The sequence below is a fragment of the Pecten maximus genome, chromosome 15 (assembly GCF_902652985.1).
Source record: "Pecten maximus chromosome 15, xPecMax1.1, whole genome shotgun sequence".
Taxonomy (NCBI): domain Eukaryota; kingdom Metazoa; phylum Mollusca; class Bivalvia; order Pectinida; family Pectinidae; genus Pecten; species Pecten maximus.
The window spans coordinates 34,902,418-34,915,431 of NC_047029.1; the positions used below are offsets into that span (position 1 = coordinate 34,902,418).

General features: G+C 36.5%; 1 protein-coding gene across 1 annotated transcript in view; it reads left to right on the top strand.

The window, feature by feature from the left end:
* LOC117343404 overlaps positions 1–13,014 on the top strand; it is a 28,194-nt gene extending 15,180 nt beyond the window's left edge. Inside the window, exons 13-21 of the mRNA XM_033905745.1 lie at positions 3,364–3,531; positions 3,983–4,099; positions 5,162–5,248; positions 5,682–5,798; positions 6,158–6,273; positions 8,723–8,810; positions 9,043–9,126; positions 9,897–9,979; positions 11,997–13,014. Coding sequence (XP_033761636.1) covers positions 3,364–3,531; positions 3,983–4,099; positions 5,162–5,248; positions 5,682–5,798; positions 6,158–6,273; positions 8,723–8,810; positions 9,043–9,126; positions 9,897–9,979; positions 11,997–12,039 — 903 coding nt within the window. The 3' untranslated portion in view covers positions 12,040–13,014. The remainder of the gene's footprint in view (positions 1–3,363; positions 3,532–3,982; positions 4,100–5,161; positions 5,249–5,681; positions 5,799–6,157; positions 6,274–8,722; positions 8,811–9,042; positions 9,127–9,896; positions 9,980–11,996) is intronic.

Genomic DNA, 13,014 nt, shown 5'->3' on the forward strand with positions numbered 1-13,014 from the left:
TAATCTGTTTATATTCGGTCATTGTGGTTATGTTTATATTCGGTCATTGTGGTAATCTGTTATATTCGGTTATTGTGGTAATATGTTTATATTTGGTCATTGTGGTTACATTTATATTCGGTCATTGTTGTAATCTGTTTATATTCGGTCATTGTGGTTATGTTTATATTCGGTCATTGTGGTAATATGTTTATATTCGGTCATTGTGGTTATGTTTATATTCGGTCATTGTGGTAATCTGTTTTTATTCGGTCATTGTGGTAATATGTTTATATTCGGTCATTGTGGTAATATGTTTATATTCGGTCATTGTTGTTATGTTTATATTCGGTCATTGTGGTAATCTGTTTATATTCGGTTATTGTGGTAATATGTTTATATTCGGCCATTGTGGTAATCTGTTTATATTCGGCCATTGTGTTAATCTGTTTATATTCGGTCATTGTGGTAATATGTTTATATTCGGTCATTGTGGTTATGTTTATATTCGGTCATTGTGGTTATGTTTATATTCAGTCATTGTAGTAATATGTTTATATTCGGTCATTGTGGTAATCTGTTTATATTCGGTCATTGTGGTAATCTGTTTATATTCGGTCATTGTGGTTATATGTTTATATTCGGTCATTGTGGTTATGTTTATATTCGGTCATTGTGGTAATCGGTTTATATTCAGTTATTGTGGTAATCGGTTTATATTCGGTCATTGTGGTAATATGTTTATATTCGGTCATTGTGGTTATGTTTATATTCGGTCATTGTGGTTATGTTTATATTCGGTCATTGTGTTAATATGTTTATATTCGGTCATTGTGGTAATCGGTTTATATTCAGTCATTGTGGTTATATGTTTATATTCGGTCATTGTGTTAATATGTTTATATTCGGTCATTGTGGTAATCTGTTTATATTCGGTCATTGTGGTTATGTTTATATTCGGTCATTGTGGTTATGTTTATATTCGGTCATTGTGGTTATGTTTATATTCGGTCATTGTGGTTATGTTTATATTCGGTCATTGTGGTTATGTTTATATTCGGTCATTGTTGTAATCTGTTTATATTCGGTCATTGTGGTAATATGTTTATATTCGGTCATTGTGGTAATCTGTTTATATTCGGTCATTGTGGTAATCTGTTTATATTCGGTCATTGTGGTAATATGTTTATATTCGGTCATTGTGGTAATCTGTTTTTATTCGGTCATTGTGGTAATATGTTTATATTCGGTCATTGTGGTAATATGTTTATATTCGGTCATTGTTGTTATGTTTATATTCGGTCATTGTGGTAATCGGTTTATATTTGGTCAATGTGGTAATCTGTTTATATTCGGTCATTGTGGTTATGTTTATATTCGGTCATTGTGGTAATATGTTTATATTCGGTCATTGTGTTAATATGTTTATATTCGGTCATTGTGGTAATATGTTTATATTCGGTCATTGTGGTAATCTGTTTATATTCGGTCATTGTGGTTATATGTTTATATTCGGTCATTGTTGTAATATGTTTATATTTGGTCATTGTGGTAATATGTTTATATTCGGTCATTGTGGTTATGTTTATATTCGGTCATTGTGGTAATCTGTTTATATTCGGTCATTGTGGTAATATGTTTATATTCGGTCATTGTGGTAATATGTTTATATTTGGTCAATGTGGTAATCTGTTTATATTCGGCCATTGTGGTAATCTGTTTATATTCGGTCATTGTGGTAATCTGTTTATATTCGGTTATTGTGGTAATATGTTTATATTTGGTCAATGTGGTAATCTGTTTATATTCGGCCATTGTGGTAATCTGTTTATATTCGGTCATTGTGGTAATCTGTTTATATTCGGTTATTGTGGTAATATGTTTATATTCGGCCATTGTGGTAATCTGTTTATATTCGGCCATTGTGTTAATCTGTTTATATTCGGTCATTGTGGTAATATGTTTATATTCGGTCATTGTGGTTATGTTTATATTCGGTCATTGTGGTTATGTTTATATTCAGTCATTGTAGTAATATGTTTATATTCGGTCATTGTGGTAATCTGTTTATATTCGGTCATTGTGGTAATCTGTTTATATTCGGTCATTGTGGTTATATGTTTATATTCGGTCATTGTGGTTATGTTTATATTCGGTCATTGTGGTAATCGGTTTATATTCAGTTATTGTGGTAATCGGTTTATATTCGGTCATTGTGGTAATATGTTTATATTCGGTCATTGTGGTTATGTTTATATTCGGTCATTGTGGTTATGTTTATATTCGGTCATTGTGTTAATATGTTTATATTCGGTCATTGTGGTAATCGGTTTATATTCAGTTATTGTGGTAATATGTTTATATTCGGTCATTGTGTTAATATGTTTATATTCGGTCATTGTGGTAATCTGTTTATATTCGGTCATTGTGGTTATGTTTATATTCGGTCATTGTGGTTATGTTTATATTCGGTCATTGTGGTTATGTTTATATTCGGTCATTGTTGTAATCTGTTTATATTCGGTCATTGTGGTAATATGTTTATATTCGGTCATTGTGGTAATCTGTTTATATTCGGTCATTGTGGTAATCTGTTTATATTCGGTCATTGTTGTAATATGTTTATATTCGGTCATTGTGGTTATGTTTATATTCGGTCATTGTGGTATTATGTTTATATTCGGTCATTGTTGTAATCTGTTTTTATTCGGTCATAGTGGTAATATGTTTATATTCGGTTATGCGCTAAAATATGTGGGCAACAAAATAAGTACGATTAAAACAAACTCAAACGGAATAAGAAATATCATTGTTTACAAATAATTCATGTTAACTAAAATGTACCTACCCGGAAGCACAAATGAGAAATGTTAGTTTAATCATCTTTTATGCCAAAATAATCTAACCATCCATTATACCAAAATAATCTAACCATCCATTATACCAAAATAAGCAAACCATCTAGTATACGTAAATAATATAACCACTATCATAACCCATTTTCTAGAAGGATCGATATTTCTAGATTAAATTTAAAACAGGCAGACCTTTCAGATTTCAATCTAGCATGTTAGACTTAATGCATACAATTTATATTGAAATATGATGATAGAATAATACAGTGAATTTAATATATTAAGGGTGTTATATAGTATTTAGAATACATGTGTAGCATTGCAAATTAGTTAACTGTTTCTCAATATTTTATAACCAGATTTACTAATTAATTTCGGACGATCCTGGAAAACACCTTTTCCAAGAAATATGATATAACTTTCAGTTTAATAGGACTCTGTCATTACACGAGACTAAACAATGCTCTGAGTATATACTGCAAGGAAAACATGACAAGACATACTCACCAAAAGATATTCTACTTTACAGAGTAAGCCAGAAGAAGTAAAGACGGCCGTTCGGACGGCTCTGGACGCTGGGTACCGCCTCATCGATACGGCATACAGCTATCTGAACGAAGAAGCAATAGGCGAGGCCCTAGATGAGTACTTCAAGGCCGGCAAACTGAAGAGAGAAGACATTTTCATCTGTACAAAGGTAATAAAAAAGTGAATGTACTACAGCAGAAAAAAATATCAATAATATTGCTTATATATTAACTCAGTTGAATTGATATTCGTCTTTAACGGATGTTTGGCGCAGTGGTAACGCACTTGCATCAAAACAACTGGGGTTCGTTTCCTTGATCCTTAGCAAAAGATATTGAAGTATTCGGGCTTTCTCCAACAGTCTGATAAGTTTGTGTAGCCTTGGAAGGCGATAGTGAATTCATAAGAAACCGTGGCTTATAGGGAAAGAGCAAATATCGGTGGCTAAATGTCCGCAAGAAGGTCTTACCACTCAGTAATCTCAACAAAGAAGATGACACCTTTATATGTGAATTTAATAATCGGAAACATATATGTCAAATGAATTGATATAAACAGCATAACACATTTGTTTAGTCCTAACTTATGTGTTATGTGAATTTCTGATTATCTTTTTATAGCTTGCCAGTATTTATACGAGACCTGCCGATGTAGATTTATCTTTGACACAGAGTCTAAAGAAACTGAAGCTCACCTATGTTGATCTATTCCTGATACATACCCCTATGGCATGTCGGGTAAGTACCAAACATTTACTAATGACAGCGTCGTCTTATTTTGTTTTTGGTGCGGACCTTTGGTCGAATGGGGCAGAACATAGTCTTTATCGACGGCAGGGTCGGTAATGGTGGGTCGGTAATGGTGGGCTAGTGATGGTGGGTTGGTGATGATGGTTGGTTGATGAAAACATTGACGTTCGCATTGGTGTCTGTTGGTCGGGGAAATATTGACGGCCAGAGTGTGCTGATCGTTTAGAGAAAGCAAAGATAGCAAGTTAATGTCGGTTACAAGTGCAAAACATCGACACCCGATTTGATGTAGGTTGGTGGGGGAAATCTGTGTGAGATTGATTCCTGTAAGAGGGACGATACGCATGATTTATATTAACGTCATAAATAATCAACAACCACTCTGTCTCTAAATGTGATAAGGTTTCGGATATTACAGTGAACGCTTAAGTTCATGCTAGACATCGACGACACCAGAAATATCAAGGTAAATTCTGGTTTAATTCGCATTCTCAAAATGAGAGCTGGAATAGTGACGGAACTTCTAGACGAATAAACGAGCATCGAACAAGGCTGACTTCATATCACACAGGAATATAGATTGTACGCAAAGATATCATGACTTCGACCATAAAAAGTGTCCATGGTCTTCAACAACCTGCATCTCTCGTAACCATGTGTTGTAAGTATTTCCATCGCAGTGGGCATGTCTCACGGAAATCCTGAATTCCTGCATATCGAATCAACTAATACTTATAAATATCGGTAAGGGTGATGTTACTATCAAGAAATGGAAAATTAACAATTATGGAAACTATAATAATCGCGGTTTTCATACAGATTAGCTATCAGCTGTATATTATAAGTAAATGTATCACCTTAAACTTAAGAGTATGTGCTGTCCTTGATACCATGTTAGACAGGTATATCTGACTCATACAGTCCATGTAATACGTAGCACTGCTTTACATTACCGTTAGTTTAAACAAATATAATTAAACATGATAATCATTCTTTATTTCTTTTCAAAATATTGTTTTATATGCAACGGATTTATGTTATTCACTTCAGGTCCCTGAGGATCCCAATAACGTGTTCCCAATAAAAGATGGAAAACTTGATACTGAAGAGAGAGTGGACATTGAAGGTGTCTGGAAGGTATGTTTTATTTACCGAGTCTGTGTTCTGTTAAGTACGTCTCGTCTGTAACTAGTACTTCTCGTCTGTAATTTGTTTACTGAGCCTGTATTTGGTTTGTTTTGTTTAACGTCCTATTAACAGCCAGGGTCATTTAAGGACGTGCCAGGTTTTTGAGGTGAAGGAAAGCCGGAATATCCGGAGAAAAACCATCGGCCTACGGTCAGTACCTGGCAACTGCCACAAGTAGGTTTTGAACTCGCAACCCAGTGGTGGAGGGCTAGTGATAAAGTGTCGGGACATCTTAACCACTCGGCCACCGCGGCCCCTGAGTCTGTATCCTTTAGATACATTATGTCTCAAGCTCCATAAGAAATTTGTGAAAACGAATTTTCTGATTGTGAGATTGTTATGGCTTTTCATAATTATATTCCTCATGTTATTGTTGTCCTAGGAAATGGAAAAACTCGTCGACCAGGGAAAAACTAAAAGTATTGGCATATCAAACTTCAACGCCGCACAGTTAGAGAGGGTCAGGAAAGTCGCGCGTGTTATGCCAGTAACGAATCAGGTAAAGTCTTAATGCCATCTTTTTAAACAGAATATATTGGTACCCCAAGGTCACTCGTAGAACCGTTTGTGGGGATGACGAGAACATTTTATCAGTACCAGTTATATAGCATTGACATAAACAATCAATAAAACGGAAAGTCTGACCATGGCACCTTGATGAGGTAGCCAGACCCTAGTTGTATGGCGTAATTCTAACCTAATGGAAAATATATTACGTTTGTGATAAGGAAAATGTTATTGTTGTTAAAGAAAAACTTGGGGTCGGGAGATATTTAAAATTGTATACTTCCTTTATATGAGAAAGTTTTAGCTAAACAAATGTTATCTAATAATACCACATTACTGCTTTATCTCTAGGTGGAGTGCCACGCCTACTTCCCACAGACAAAACTTGAGGAATACATGAAGCCGTATAACATGCCAATAATGGCTTACGGTCCTATTGGATCTCCTGGAAGAGAAGGTTCACACGTGTGAGTGCACATGATCATAGACATGTCTCATTGTCTTCGTTCGCATTAAGAATATGACTTAACCCTGATTTGACCCAGGTTTTTATGGAGGTGCCGTCGATGAAGCAGAAGACGCTTACCCTTTCGGACACCTGGTCTTATTTTCTTAATACCGTTTCAATTTATTTTTATTCGTATCTCGCCCTTGTTTTATCGGTTTTGCGTTAGAATTTCGGACTTGTTATTTTGGCGGTATTCTCTTTTGAGGGGCGATATTACCTCAGTCGGTTAGAGCGCCGGCCACGTAGCCTCAGATGAGAACCCGATGTTTCTGGTTCGACAGCTCCTATCCGTGTTGGTTTCTGTTCCTTGGGAAGCTGCTGGGGCTGGTCCGTGCTGTCGTAGCTGTTTCTTTGGTCAGGAAAGACACTTTACCCTATTTATTCTGGATAATATGCAAAGTTGTTCAGCGAGGTAGTCGGCAACTATTGGAAAGGTACTTTTCCGTTTTATTCATCAGATAAGCAGACGTTAAGTTTACAATGATTTTATGTAATGATTACAACCTTTATGACTCTTATTACATAAATTAAACTTCTCTTACGAAGTTTTTAATCATTCCGGATCATGACAATGGAAAGGTGTTGGGTTGACTTTGGTAAGTGACCATATTTGAAAAAAAGAAAGAAAAAGAAAAACATAACTGCTTAGTTCTCTCATATGTGGAGGAAAAGACCTGTGTTCCTCACACATCGCAATATGTGTCTTATAAGTAGCTAACTGCCTACTTTTTTTAGTATCCCGTTTGACTATCGATATTCATGAGTAAAGGGGATAGGGGATCCGTCGGTAGGGGCTGGCCCAATCACTTTCACCTATCATGTACTCTGGACGGTCTTAAGTCATTGTGTACCTATAAGTATATAGAAAGGTTGAGTAGCGAATGTTTATATATATGTTTATATTTATGTTTCAATGAATTGAACATATATTTATCATTTGATCATATGGTCATATATGGCTGAATTTGCCAGTTTAGTGGGATCCCTTACCACTCTCGAATTCCCCCAATCATTGGATCTTAACATACTAATTGTATAAAATATAACATTCCATGTGATGTTTAACTACTAATTATTACCTTTAAATTAACTTACATGATATTTAACAGACATTTTATAGATTTGTGAACACACACACATATATATAATGTATCGTAAGCGATAATTGACTGGATGTTAACTATGTTAAAGGACAGGTGAGCTTATGGAATCGTCCGTCGTCCGTCAACATTTCATTTAAATCCATACCAGTCGACCTGAATGGCTGAACGGAAATTACTGAAATTTCGTCTGGAGCATTATTGAACAAAGGTGTCTAACGTTGGAAAAGGCAGTTTAAAAAGTCGGAAAATATTTGAAATATAACTGAAATAAGAATAGTTTGCCATTGTTACTAAATATCCAGGTGGGCAACGTAGGCCCTCTGAGCCTCTTGTTTTGAGATATCATTGTGCTTGATATACCTGTTCTTTTGTGATTGTATTAACATGTGACACTTTCATCATCATCATCATCATCATCATCATACAGACACGAAACCCCATCATCATCATCATCATTGATCATGGGCATCTATGTGGAAGAAACGGTGGATGAATGAATGTCAGTGACGTTTCATTTAGTATTTATATTGAAATGCTTCAAAAATGAAATAAACATACATGTATATATAAAAGATAAATTGAACAAAATTTTACTGATTGATTTATTTGGTGCATTTTCTAAGCAACTTAGAGAAATGAGTTGTAAATACAGTCATAGTGAATCTACTCTTTAATGTAATAGTTGTTTTCACCTCGATTGTATTAAGTCAGATGTATAATCATGATTGACAATGCTTACAGTCCGCCTGAAGAAGCCTGAGAGGGCAGAAAGGCCTTCCGGCAAAGTCCGTTTTTTGTTATTTTTTTTTTATACATTCACCTTCGCAAGGACAGATTTCAATTTCTTATATACTATATATAGAGAATACATGGTCAGTGTCTTAAAATATAAGCTGTATTTTGGCGAGGGTAAAGAAAGACAAAAGTGGCGAGCCTTGGCGAACATATTTCTGTCATTTTTGACACCGTTTCACTTAAAAATGATTATTTTTGATGATCATTTTTATGACTGTTGCAGGATAAATAGAATACATGGTCAGTGTCTTAAAATATAAGCTGTATTTTTGGCTCGGGACAGAAAGACAAAAGTGGCTCGCCAAGGCTCGCCACTTTTGTCTTTCTTTACCCTCGCCAAAATACAGCTTATATTTTAAGACACTGACCATGTATTCTCTATATATCAGCATATTACATGTACCTTTTCTCTTTCATATATATATATATATATATATATATATATATATACTTCAATGACGTATTCGTAGATAACTTTTCTCATCACCATACATTGTTTACATTTTACAGAGCTATGGATGAGACTGGCATCCCAGAGTTGTTGAATGATCCTGTGATTGGGAAACTCGCCACGAAGTACAATAAAACACCAGCTCAGGTTTATAGATGTTTTTTTTTCTGATTTCTATTTATAGATAATTAAACGTGTTTCATTTGAAGAATTACATTATGAAAACCACGAAATACGTAGTATTTGACATTTATTCAATATTTTGAATATTCACGTTTTGAAGGATGGAGGGAAATCCTCTAATAAATCCGACAAACTGTATAAGATTGTGCGATGTGTTATCTTACATCACATAAAGTTACCATTGTCTTGTCCACAGATCCTTCTCCGGAACTTACTCCAAAGGAATATTATAGTGATCCCAAAGAGCGTTACACCAAGCAGGATTCAACAAAACGGAAATGTAAGGAAAATTTGACTTCATATCAAACCATTACTATCAATTTATCAATAGCCCTACACAATACACTGTAACTATATTTTTAATTTTACAACGAATTTTACTCTATCTACAAATGTAGGGAAAATTTGACTTGATATCTAACCATTACTATCAACTCATCAATAGCTCTACACAATATCTATATTTTTAATCTAGAGTTTTACTCTATTTAGAAATGTAGACCCTAACGGGGATTTCGTAATGTAGAACCAGGTGATGATAATTTGTCATGATTAATCAAAATTCGTGAACATGCAATCACACAGACCAAAAATGAATTCTATGTGACGTGGCTGTTACTATAAATTGTATAAAATCAACCAATTGGATTTGAGTATTTAGTATTGAATACAAAAAAAAATGCGTATCTCATTTAGTTTATGATTTTCTTCTGACACGTGATCGTGAACACACGTACACAATAGGACATAACACGGAGTTCTGTGTTCCGTTTAAGTAAACCAGTTCCGAGTTCCGTTTAAGAAAAGCGGAACTAGAAATTAGTTCCCGGTTTCGTTTAAGAAAATATTCTAAGTACTTTATCTCAATACTAGACCCAAATATGAAGAAGAAAAACTATATGTGTCAATGGGTGCATAGGCAGTTACTGTGTATCAGTCACTATAAACTGTACAGGACTCGGAACTGGTTTCTAGTATTGTTTTACTTAAACGGAACTCGGAACCAACTTCAGGCTCCCTCATAAACTTGTTTATTTACAACTCTTTCAGGTGTTCGACTTTGAATTATCGCCTGAGGACATGACGGTTATTACAGGAATCAACAAAGGAGTTCGAATGTTTAGAGTGGAAGCGTATGTATAATTTATTATCATTAAATGTCGAATATATTCCTCAACAAAGATTTCACGATCTGTATAACATGGTTAAAATGTTACAATCCAAATAAAACCTCCGTTATCCGGGTTTCCGCATCACCACACGCGACCCCCGTCAGTGTTCTGATCAAATTCCGTGTTGAAATGCAAATTTAATTCGAATATTATTTTGATGGTGTTCTGTAAATAGTAATAGTGACATTGACCTTACCCGTGAAAATCAAGTGAACTCAATCATGGTATTCTGATGATAATCTTTGTATGTACCTAGATCCTAAAGTTTCCTGATGACACGAGAGGTGCTTCCAAAATACGTGTTTGATCAATATCGCTTGGGTGGGACGGGATGCAATAGATACAATATATGTAACATTAGACTCCGTCTATTACTGGGTGTCGTTTCACATCCTACATGGCCCCGTATATTGCTGGGTGTCGTTTCATGCCTACATGACCCCGTCTATTACTGGGTGTCGTTTCACCACCTACATGACCCCGTCTATTACTGGGTGTCGTTTCACATCCTACATGACCCCGTCTATTACTGGGTGTCGTTGCACAGCCTACATGACCCCGTATATTGCTGGGTGTCGTTTCATGCCTACATGGCCCCGTATATTGCTAGGTGTCGTTTCACAGCCTACATGACCCCGTCTATTACTGGGTGTCGTTTCACAGCCTACATGACCCCGTCTATTACTGGGTGTCGTTTCACATCCTACATGGCCCCGTATATTACTGGGTGTCGTTTCACATCCTACATGGCCCCGTCTATTACTGGGTGTCGTTTCACATCCTACATGACCCCGTCTATTTCTGGGTGTCGTTTCACATCCTACATGACCACGTATATTACTGGGTGTCGTTTCACAGCCTACATGACCCCGTCTATTACTGGGTGTCGTTTCACATCCTACATGACCCCGTATATTACTGAGTGTCGTTTCACAGCCTACATGACCCCGTCTATTACTGGGTGTCGTTTCACAGCCTACATTACCCCGTCTATTACTGGGTATCGTTTCACAGTCTACATGACCCCGTCTATTACTGGGTGTCGTTTCACATCCTACATGGCCCCGTATATTACTGGGTGTCGTTTCACATCCTACATGGCCCCGTATATTACTGGGTGTCGTTTCACATCCTACATGACCCCGTCTATTTCTGGGTGTCGTTTCACATCCTACATGACCACGTATATTACTGGGTGTCGTTTCACAGCCTACATGACCCCGTCTATTACTGGGTGTCGTTTCACATCCTACATGGCCCCGTATATTACTGGGTGTCGTTTCACTGCCTACATGACCCCGTCTATTACTGGGTGTCGTTTCACAGCCTACATGACCCCGTCTATTACTGGGTGTCGTTTCACAGCCTACATGACCTCGTATATTACTGGGTGTCGTTTCACCGCCTACATGGCCCCGTCTATTACTGGGTGTCGTTTCACCGCCTACATGACCCTGTATATTACTGGGTGTCGTTTCACTGCCTACATGACCCCTTTATTACTGGGTGTCTTTTCACCGCCTACATGACCCCGTATATTACTGGGTGTCGTTTCACTGCCTACATGACCCCTATATTACTGGGTGTCGTTTCACTGCCTACATGACCCCTATATTACTGGGTGTCTTTTCACCGCCTACATGACCCCGTATATTACTGGGTGTCGTTTCACATCCTACATGGCCCCGTCTATTACTGGGTGTCGTTTCACATCCTACATGACCCCGTATATTACTGGGTGTCTTTTCACCGCCTACATGACCCCGTCTATTACTGGGTGTCGTTTCACATCCTACATGACCCCGTATATTACTGGGTGTCGTTTCACCGCCTACGTGACCCCGTGTATATTGCTGGGTGTCGTTTCACCGATATAATCGATGTTCTGTCGACATTAAATGTCTTACTTGCGCAAAAAGTAACTACTGATTTGACATTTCATTCTCATAATATCATGAATTGTGTATTTATCTTTCAGATTGATAAATCTCTACGACTATCCATTCAATGATGATGTTTAGAGGCTGCTTCCACACTTTAAACACGGATAGAGCACATGAATGTGATAGATAAATAAATTCATCAGTGAAAAACGATTTGCGTTTAAAGAAAGTTTACTAATGAAACAGGCGTGATAAGATAAGGTCATAGGAAAGATGAAATTTCATGATGAATATTTTTTACACATTATCTACTCGGTAGGCGATGTGACACCTGGAATTTTTTTTATGATATACAGGTACGTGTACCTATCAGGAGATACAGTAGTTCGTATTCCATATACTCATGTTTCGTGGATCTGAACAGAAAATGTCGGTGTGTACTCACTTATCTCCCCTGGTTAATGGAGCCATCTTGTTGTGGGATAGGAACTTAATAAACGAACGAAAACAGAGACTTATATGGTAAAGATCTGGACCCATCTATCGAGCGGAATACACCAGGGGAGTGTACTCGGGACTGAGTACTTCCCTTTCAGTATTATCGACCTTCCGATAGAAGTACGGTGTGTATCAAGTGTAATCTAAAGAAAAACGGTTAGAAACCGTATCAGCCTGATTTTGCTACTCGCGAACCTTGCTTTAGGCATGCAATTATTATGTGGCAATTTTGGAAAAAAATATATGTGAAAATGCATTTTCTGGAGAACATAATTGACACGTTTGGACACATGTTGTGTTGTCTTAATATATATTGAAATACATAACCCAAACAACTTCAGTGACCGCTATAACAGAACTACTTTCTTTAGTTGACTGTGTTCATACGCCTGTCGAGACTAAATGGATACGGACAAGTATTGTTCCGGAATTAAAAATACTAATAATTCAATATACTACATCTCTTCCCTCCTAATTATGAAGATATCTCAAACACCGGATTACTATTAATATTTACTAGTTTGCATTACAACCTAATGAATCAATGTTACATGTACTAACCCATGTCTTTGTTTAAATTGTCTTTCAGAAGTAAATAAAAATTTTAACATATAG